The 10,612-nt window shown below is 34.0% G+C and overlaps 1 protein-coding gene across 1 annotated transcript; it reads left to right on the top strand.

The window, feature by feature from the left end:
- The first annotated feature begins 6,580 nt into the window (after positions 1-6,580).
- LOC110668162 (receptor-like protein EIX1) lies at positions 6,581-9,642 on the top strand. Its single transcript, XM_021829303.2, is given in 6 exon segments — positions 6,581-6,926; positions 6,929-7,900; positions 7,902-8,133; positions 8,136-8,331; positions 8,333-8,472; positions 8,475-9,642. Coding segments are annotated over 6 exon segments (2,772 nt in total). The 5' UTR covers positions 6,581-6,722; the 3' UTR covers positions 9,503-9,642.
- The last annotated feature ends 970 nt before the right edge of the window (positions 9,643-10,612 follow it).

Below are 10,612 nucleotides of genomic sequence, written 5' to 3'. Positions count from 1 at the left end.
TCTATAGCTTATTTTCCGCTGGTTTGCGATCATTACCCTTTTTTTTTTTTGAACCATAAACAATTCTTTAACCGTAAGAAGGAAGTCTACCAGACTCTCCTTTTTCCTATGCTATTCAAAAGTTTCACTTTAATTCTAATCTAATCCTTATGATCCGCACAATAAAATTGTGCTCTTCCTAAAGAATACCTGACCAACTAACTCCTATCGAATTACTGTTATCAGTAGAACATCATTTCTTAACTGTTTTATAAATTATAATTATCATCCATAGCATCCTGTCTCTTTCAGGGGAACAAAATCATATTTTGTGTCTTACTGCTACACAAATAAAATATTGTTCCTTACTAAACTTTGAGCAAAAGATCCATTGCAATACCAGAACAACTATAAATCCCATATCGGAGACTGGATGACTTAGCCCTATAGGTGTTAATTTTTAAATTTTGACCATACTAAAATCTCTAATTCCATAACAATTCCTGATGTAATGTAATTCTTAGTAGGGTAACGGAGTCTTTAACTCTCACTACCTTCCAAGCATGATCTTTTGATATTCTAATTGTAGAGTTTTAAATCCCGAATTAGGATTTTCAAACTCAATTATAGTAATAAAACTCTATTCTAGTATATTTGTACCAGAGCGAAAGTCATTTATAACTATTCTTATCCTTATGTACTATTGAGTAGTACGTAGCTCTACACAATAAATCCCAAGTCAGTACTGTAATCTGCAGCTTACAGCACAAACATTAAGAATATTGCATAGTTACTACAATACATCCCAATAGATCAAACTTCCCTATATCTTATTTCTTTCAAATCAGCTAATATCTTAAACTTTTTTTTTTTAATTATGGTACCCACTGACATCTATCAGCAGTAATACCTTTACCCACATCTATGGTAGCTATATTACTATAACTTACTTTTAGGTCCTCTTACCTTACCTAATTAGGCTTACTAATTAACTTTATAACTTATCGTAGTCTAAGAGATGTCTCTCACTAGAAACTTTTCCAAAATTAATTCCAATCACGCTTATGATCATAATTGTTATCCTAAAAGACTAATCACTAACACATCAAAATTTATTTCCATGCAAGGGAATAGCAGTAGAACATATAATTCTAGTATTAGCATATAAATAAGTAGAGTCGGGATCAAATAGTACATAATTATTCCTTTTAAAAGTTAAGAACGTATCAGCAACTACATCTGAAGTCTCTGCTTCTTTTCCTTAATGCATGGTGTTCCCTCTTTCTAGTGTATTCCTCTGCTCGGGTTGGTCTATTGTGCTAGGATTACCCGAAGTGTTGTCTCTACTTCTGCTTCTGCCCCTACTGACTATTAATGAGCCTCTAAAATTAGAACCTTGGACTGATTCATCTGGTATAGTATGTGGCATAAATCGACGTGCGCTAGTACAATCTCGGGCGAAATGTCTGATTCCACCACAATTGTAGCAGGCTCTAGTGACCCTATAGCAAATACCCCCATGTAATTTTCCACAAACGTCACAGAAACGGATAGGGTAGGAACTTCTGGTTCTTTGACGAATGGTTCTTGATTGCTTTAGCCCTGAAGATTTGCCTCTGTCATACTTAAGAGCTCGGGGTCTCTCAAAATCTTTTCTCTTTCTCAAATTACAACTCGAACTTTGACCGATAGATTTCCCACTTTTCTCTTTTTCATGCTGCTCTTGAGGGGGTTGGGTTTGTACTTGGGCCTGGGCTGACAAATTATCAGCTATTTGCTGAAAGAATATGGCCATCTGATGGGCCATTTATGCAGTAATTTGTATAGGAGGGATTGGTGCAGTTGGACCTCCAACGCTCTGTGGAACTGGGGCCTCTCCTTGTACGTCAGCTGTATCAGACTGCTTTATCGTTTTATCCCCCTTATCCATATCTATTCATAGAATTTTTTTTTTCTGTACAACCAACACAAGAAGATTTCTCCCTGTTAGTTCATATTTATGATGTAAATGAACTATATGTATCAAATATTCGAGCATTTGTACTTATCGAAAAATATTTCAAATTCACAGTACAAAATTTACTTTAAAACCTTTGCTCTGATATCACTAAAATATGTCACACCCTACTCCTCGTAAGATGTAACATGCTCCCGTAGTACACCTAATGAATTACTATACTTCGCCTACCGGTAACCTATTAAATATACTACAAGGGATTTTAAAACAATTTTCGTTCATTTTTAAATTGGTGGGTAAAATTTTTTTCAAATATTAAAAATCTTTATTTAAAGTCCAAACATAAATCAATTTTTTTTAGATATTTAAAATCTCCGTAATTTTTACAAAAATTTCGACAGAGTATCGTCTGTATTTTGAGGAAACAGTTATTCAAAACTTGAAAACAAAGACACTCCCAATATATGTCTCAATCACAACTCCATTATTTAATCTCATTTCACAAATCAGGACAAGCAACTCAATACACTGTTTAAATTAAATCAAACATTGAAATATCTCATTACTTTAAACGGTGTATTGAGTTTTAAATTAAATCAAACATTGAAACATCTCATTAAGGTAACAAAATTAATATTTACATTCATGGGATCATTAAGAATTTAGTAGTGCAAAACTTTATAAATACATAAAATCTCAAGATAACCTTACAATAATTTGTATTTGATTACAATCCAAAAATATATTACAAAAGAGTTGATACAACTGCTCAAAGGAAATTTTATACATATAATTACTGAATTACATCAAAATCTAATGTACAAGGGTATACCTATGATATACCCGAAGATAGTCTCACTATGTTTTTTCAGAAATCTTGTTCACCTGTTTTATTATTCCTTTCACTTGCGACAGCATACAAATCTATCGTTGAGTGGTGAACTTAGTGGTGCACAAACTAAAAATTTAAAACTTAATACAAGTTATACTTGACAATTCATAACAAATAAAAATTTAAAATTTCTAAATTCTTCAAAATCCATGACATTCATAAATCAATATTTTCATTCATACAAATTATTCATTTGAATAACGTTTTGATCAAATAGTAACTATTTGTCTACATTTCTTTCAAATCTCGAAACAATACAAAAATATTTTGAATCACTGATAAATTATTTATTTCAACCACAATTTATCAAACTATGCATAATTTAAAGGGCGTTGCCAACAATTCACACAGTTGAACCCATGACCCAAAATTCAAATAGATGTCGTGTTGTATACCACGACATTTCAAACTCTCCCAATAACCGAGGCCAAAAGGGAGGAACAAAGACTAGCTAGTATATATGAGTACTCATTCAAACTCTTCCCCAACAGGCAAGCCTGAGAGGAAGGAACTCACCCCATCTAGTGGAGGAGATATCTCACTAGACAAGCTAATGAGAATTCACAACATATATTGTCATGTCAACTGTGGTTTCAAATCATATTCAAAATGATTTCTATTTACAAAGTGTTTACAAATCATTAACATATTGAATCATCATAAATTCATGCTCAAGGTTGGCAACACATCAAACTTAAAATTTACAATCCTCAAAACCATGCAATAAATCCTTAAATGCATAAGAAAATTTACATTTTATTTATACAATTTCATTCAACAAATTAAAATCCTTAACACAATAAAATTATAAATCATAAAATAAACTTGTTCAAATCAATTTAGAAGTGAAAAGTAACAAAAGAGTTAGTTGTGTACAAACCTTATACGGGTCGCCTCTTGGCCTTGACTTGATGTCTCGGGTTCTTTTCCGGTATTCTTTTCTACTGAACCACACAGTTTTACAGTGTTTCAGTATCTCAATTTATCATAACTCCAAAAATAAATTCAAATCTACTTATACCTAGCTTTAATATGATAAACTTGACGTTCTTTAAAATTTGTATTTCGGGGTTACTATTCACGATACTATTCAAGTCAATTTGTTGACTTTCTAATGCTTAATAGGTATGGAAATTCTAATTTCACCCACATACCACATTTTGGTTACCTAATTTGTTGGTTTTGGTTGTTTTCTCAAAACTTAAGTCTTTTAGGCAAAATTTCAAATTTTTAGTTTTAGTGTCCTATTTTGCACTGTTCTATTGGTCATGTTGCTGTTAGAATTTGGCTAAGTTTTCTTCATAAAAATTATTCCTTATTGTCTTAACTTTATTTCTCTTTTTGAATCACTCCAATTAGAGTTTTGTAACTTAAGTTATAGCCATTTGAACATGGCTGGCCGGATTGGTCTAACCCAGATTTTCTGGGCACCAACTTGATTCTGGCAGTTTTAGGTCACTAACTTTGGGTGGCTAAATGACTTGGTTAAAGCCATAATTTGGACTTGTGTTCTTCATGAAAGTTGTAGGGCTATATCTCAGCTTTTTACTGATAAATTTCAGGTCATTTGGACCCACCTAGCCCAAGTTATAGCCAAATGAACAAACACTTTTCATTTGGTCATTTTTGTACAGGTCAGTTTACCTAATCTGGATTTGGCCAATTTGTTCATTATGCTATGGTCACTTTTGGGCATGATTCCTAAATGAAAAATGTGTCATTTTGTGTCTAGTTTCATTCCCAATTGGCCTCACACCAATTGGGTTGGTAAATTTTTAGTTTTGGTCCTTGAAATGGACCTAGGTCAAACTGCCCACAGATTGACCCTTACTAATCCAAATTTAAACTTGTTTTCAACAATTCATACACATCACAAATGGTCACAATTGACCATTTCTCAACTCAAATAAGGTCATTTACATCTATTGATCATTTTTTATAATTTTTCTCCCAAACCCTAAGTGCCAAAAACCCTAACTTACACAATTCATTCAATTAATGAATTTAAAGTATATAATCAACATCTATACACTTAATTCATCTCAAATAATCATTCAAAACTATCAAACACATTCATTTCAAACCCTAATTCTAGTTGGCTGAAATTTCTATTTGGTCCCTCAACAATTGTTTTCTTTTGATTTTAAGTTAAGCTCTAAGTTACTTACACTAAAAACATAAATATTAAACAACAAATTTTCAATTTAAATCACTAACCTTAACTTTGATGTTCAACTCCTCAATTTCTTCCTTTTCTTCTTTTCTTTCCTTCCTCTAAAGCTTTCTCAAGTTGATCTAACAAGTTTTTATAGATTATTTTAGGGTCAAAGTGGGTTTAAGTGGTTAAAAGAAAGCTTAAATTCAAGCTTTCATGGTGGTGCTACAATGGTGATTTAAGAGAAAGGTGGGGTGGGGCGGCACACTTGGGTGGAAAAAGAAGAAAATGAATTTTCTTTTCTTTTTTTTAGGTAATTTATGTCTTTTAAAATTGCTTTTGACTTGGTCAATTTAGGTAGGAAAATTAAAATTTGTTTTGACATCATGATGATGTCATAAAGGTGATGTAATAAACTTTTTCAATTTTCTTTTTCTTTTGCATTTATTTTTCCATTAGTTCTTTAATTTAATTCTTGATCCCAAAATTTTCTTTTCCCTAATTTTATTGGACAGTTAGGTCAGGAATCAGCTTTAGGGGTGAATTGACCAAATCGTCCCTCGCCGATTTGATCCAGTTTGCAAGTTATTTGATATTTCATCCGGATCCCTGACCTAATTATTTAACCTGCTTAACAACTCTTTTTCGTGATTTTCTCTTTTCTATTGTATTTGCAATAGTCCTAAGGACCGCAGCGTCACATTTTACGGTTCGAAATTTGGGTTTAGACTGACTTCGCAGTCACTTCTCGCGAAAGTCACCCATCGCTGTGACTCCCGGCTCATTTAACCTTTTATGTTCTTTTTTTCTTATTTTTACTTTTCTATCTGGTAATCACTATTTATTTTCGATAAGAGTTTTTCTTAGTGTCTTAAGCATAATTCTAATTCTCTTAATTGTCCGGACCGACACCGGTCACCGGAATAGTGAAATATACCAGGCTATGCAAATAGGGGTGTTACATTAGTTACCGGAACAGTAGAATGTACAGACTATCTAAAGTGAGGGCGTTACATTTTATGTGGCTCTATTCTCCTATTTAGTGTCAACTTGTATTACCCTATTGTAATACTTTACACAATACTTCATTCCAAATAGGAAATCTACTCATAAGAGGCTCTCATAACAAATAAAATTCTAAATCTTATATTTTGGGCTTACTTAAATACAGCCCATCATGAGTGTTCATGCCTTCAAAAACAATGAGACCTACTACGGATTTAAAGGATTTTATGCTAGCACAAGTCCTAGCATTGATTCGTCTCATAGAGTTGGGTCATAATAAAGATTATGTGTCAATTAATTTCAATTGAATTATTAATTAAAAAAAAATGACCACCTATCTAAATGGAGGCTCAAATGATTATCAAATTCGAAGATAAGATCACGTTTCTTTTGAACATTATGAATTCTTTCATAAATGGAATTCTTTTATTGGTCAGAGAATGGATGCGTAAAAAATTCAATTAGATCACAATTGCTGACTTGGACGTCACAAGTCCTTTGATTGGTCACGTGTAGAACTAGACAAATTTATTTAGTAATACTCTCGCCATTATGGGCAAGTGGTTATACCACCATACCATGGTAATGTGAACATTTTCCGCTAACTCCCATTTTAATAATTTGAAATTATTTGGCCATTCAACATGCAACATAGATATTTTCCACTAGTTCCCATTTTCCACTATATAAATTGAATTGTAGATTCAATTTCACTGCAAAAGAAATCTTGCAGTATGGATACCAATAGCACCTTCAATTCAACTCGTCATCTCATTTTTCACTTTCTTCTCATTTTTTGTTTCTCTTCACATATGGAGAACATTAAGCTCTGTTTGAGTGATGGGAATCTCAATGTTAATTGCATAGACACTGAGAGAGAAGCACTTCTTGACTTTAAGAAAGGCCTCACTGATCCTTCTGATAGACTTTCCTCTTGGGAAGTTGGGAGGGAAATGATTGCTGCAAGTGGAATGGGATCATATGCAACAATCAAACTGGTCATGTCACCATTCTCAATCTTCGAAATCCTTACCCATTGATCAATGGCGGAGTTGGTGACCAAGCAGCTTATGAGAGATCGTGTTTGGGAGGTAAGATTAGCCCTTCCTTAAGTCGTTTAGAATATTTGACCCATTTAGATATGAGCTTTAACGATTTTAGAGGTGCTCAAATTCCTGATTATCTGGGGTTCAAAAAGTTGAGATGTCTTAACCTCTCTTTCTCATCATTTGCTGGTGATATCCCATCTCAATTGGGGAACCTGTCAAGTTTGCTCTATCTTGACCTCTACGCAGATTCATACAGCAACACAGGCTCCTGGGAGCTACATGCAGATGATTTGCATTGGCTTTCAGGTCTTTCCTCTTTAAAGTACCTAAACCTGGGATTAGTTAAGCTTAAAGGAGTGGGAGCAGACTGGCTTCAAGCTGTTAATATGCTTCCTTCCCTGGTGGAGATACACTTGCATTATTGTGAACTTGAAGGTCTTCCATATTCGTTGCCTTCCATTAACTTCACATCCCTTTCAGTCCTTGATTTATCAGATAACTCTTTCAATTCTAAAATTCCTCAATGGTTGTTCAATCTTACTGCCCTCACAAAAGTTTATCTGGTGTGGAACTTTTTTAATGGTCCCATTCCTACTGAATTTTCTAGACTGAAATCTCTGGAAGTCCTTGATTTGTCAAACAATTTGGATCTGGGAGGTCAAATTCCCAGTATTTTTGGGAATCTCAGAAAGCTAAAGATCTTGGATCTTTCTGCTAATGGTTTAACTGGTGAAATTCATGAGTTTTTGGGTGGTTTCTCCGAAAATCCAAGCAACAGCTTAGTGTCACTGTATTTAAACTCTAATTCACTGGAAGGGGAGCTGCCTGAATCATTAGGAGTGCTTAAGAATTTGCAACATCTTTAAACTTTCTGGCAACTCTTTCTTGGGTTCCATTCCAACATCTATACGAAAGTTGTCATCCTTGAAGGTATTGGACCTGTCCTATAACAATATGAATGGGACAATTCCAGAGAGTTTTGGCCTACTATCAAAGCTAGTGGATGTAGATCTCGTGGAAAATTCCTGGGAAGGAATTCTGGAAGAAACCCACTTGATTAATCTCAATAGCCTGGAAAATATCCATCTCACAACAGACCTAGGTCCTTGGTTTTCAATGTGTCATCTAAGTGGATCCCTCCCTTCAGGCTTAAATCCATCCAACTTGAGAACTGCCTAGTAGGTCCTTTCTTTCCTATGTGGCTGCAAGTCCAGAATGAACTTACATCTGTCACTCTAAGAAAAGTTGGAATCTCAGATACCATTCCAGAGGAATGGTTTTCAAAACTCTCCTCAAATCACCCACATGGTTTTATCAAATAACCAAATCAAGGGAAATTTGCCAAACCAATTGAAAACTCCAAATTTAAGGTTTATTGATTTGAGCTCTAACCGCTTTGGGGGGCCTCTTCCACTTTGGTCTGCTAATGCAACTGAGCTCTCCAGGGCAACTTATTTTCAGGTTCCATACCTGAAAACATAGGTGGCCTAATGCCAAGGCTGGAAAAGTTGTATGCTTTTTCGAACCATCTTACTGGTAGAATTCCATCATCATTGTGTGATATAGGAGGTCTGCAAGTTCTTTCGCTTAGGAACAATCAGATTTCAGGAGAACTTCCCAACTGTTGGCATCAACTAATGTTCTGGGCTATTGATGTGTCAAACAATACTTTAACAGGCCAAATTCCAAGTTCCTTTGGTCTCCTATCTTCCCTCAATGTTCTGTTGTTGAGCAACAATAATCTTGATGGAGAAATTCCTTCTTCCCTGCAAAATTGCTCTGGACTAACAAGCATTGATCTTCGAGGGAATAAGCTTTCAGGGAGCCTACCTTCATGGATTGGACAAAGGTTATCTTCCTTGTTCATGCTGCAACTTCTATCAAACTCTCTTAGGGGTCCAATCCCGCAACAATTATGTCATCCTCCAAATCTTCACATCTTAGATCTTTCAGGGAACAGATTTTCAGGGGATATTCCGAATTGCATTGGCAATCTCACAGTCTTGGTCTCTGGTAAAAACAGTGAGGTGTTCTTACAGCTACTATATGTTGCAATGAAAGGTAGAACCCTCGAGTATAGCAACATTGTTGCAGCTGTCAATGGGATTGACCTTTCTGGAAATAATCTAACTGGAGGAATTCCTGATGAGTTAACAAACCTCGTGGCATTGCGAACCTTGAACCTGTCAAGAAATCAGCTAAGTGGAAATATTACTAAGAAGATTGGAGATCTTCAGAACTTGGAAACACTTGATCTGTCACACAACCATCTTTCCGGGTCCATTCCTGTAAGCCTGGCTTCTTTGAATTCGTTGGTGCATTTAAACTTATCATACAACAACTTGGAAGGAAAAATCCCAGCAGGGCTCCAAAAATTCAACGATCCATCAGTATTTATGGGGAATCCATCATTATGTGGAGTCCCTCTTCCAAATAAATGCCCGGGAGGTGACAGGATCTTGTAGATCAATCGCTGCTGCTATTACAGGAGCCAATGAAGAAGAAAATGATCCTGAAATAGTTAATTTTCTATTTCAGTTCCTTCTCCTTTCTCGTTTGCAAAAGAAAATTAATAATAATAATAAATTGAAGGTTGTGTACTAAAGCCTTGTATTATCTGGTATGGTGCTGCGTTTTGAAAGAACCCATCCTCCAGCAGTGTGCAAATGCGACTGTTTTTGATAGTCCTCTTTCTCCCTTTTGGGGCATTGGATCTAACCAAACTTTATTGATATAGTTTCGGCTAGTATTTATTGATAGTTTAAAATAGATTCAAATTTAAAAATTAATACCTATATTGAATTTGGTTTAAGCTCGATTGAATATATTTATATAAATAGTTATTAAATATAATATATTTTAATAACATTCATGAATTTTTTAAATTAAAAAAAAACTATTTTTTATACATTATTAATTAAAAATAAAATTAAATTGATTTGATAATATTTAAATAATAGTGAACGCAACATAAATTTTAATTGAATTTAGAAATTAAAATTATTAATCAAATTCCAAATAATTTTCATGAGTAATCCGGCGATTGTCCTCTCTACTAGGGGTGGTCACGGTCCAATTTTGAATCGGAACCGAACTGAAACCGGTTCGGTCAAAACCGGACTAAAACAGGTCAAAACCGGAATAGGCTTCGAACCGAATCAAAATCGTCCTTCTGCGGTTTGGTTTAGGTTCATATTTTTTAAGAATCATGAACCGATGGTTCCGAATCGAATTGAACCGATAATTTTGAACCCGATTAAACCGGTGATTTAAATATAAAAAAAATTCAATAAATATGTTATCCTACTTCTAATTCATTTATATATATATCATTAATTCTCTACATAATTATTCTCCGCATTTTCTTCAATTCTTAATATTTTTTCAATTTTTCTCAAATTCTCTAAATAATTATTTTCTATACTCATTTTAATTTCTAATATTCTCTCAATTTTCCTACTTTATTATTTTATATACTTACTGAAATTTTCAATACTATTTCAATTACTTTTTTATTACTTTAAATCCTTAATAAAATTTTCAATACTCTCTATTTTATTTTTTTTTCTCTTTTA

Source organism: Hevea brasiliensis, chromosome 4 (genome assembly GCF_030052815.1).
Source record: "Hevea brasiliensis isolate MT/VB/25A 57/8 chromosome 4, ASM3005281v1, whole genome shotgun sequence".
NCBI classification, from domain to species: domain Eukaryota; kingdom Viridiplantae; phylum Streptophyta; class Magnoliopsida; order Malpighiales; family Euphorbiaceae; genus Hevea; species Hevea brasiliensis.
Note: the sequence above shows the minus strand (reverse complement) of the source record. Positions and strands in the feature narration are given on the sequence as shown.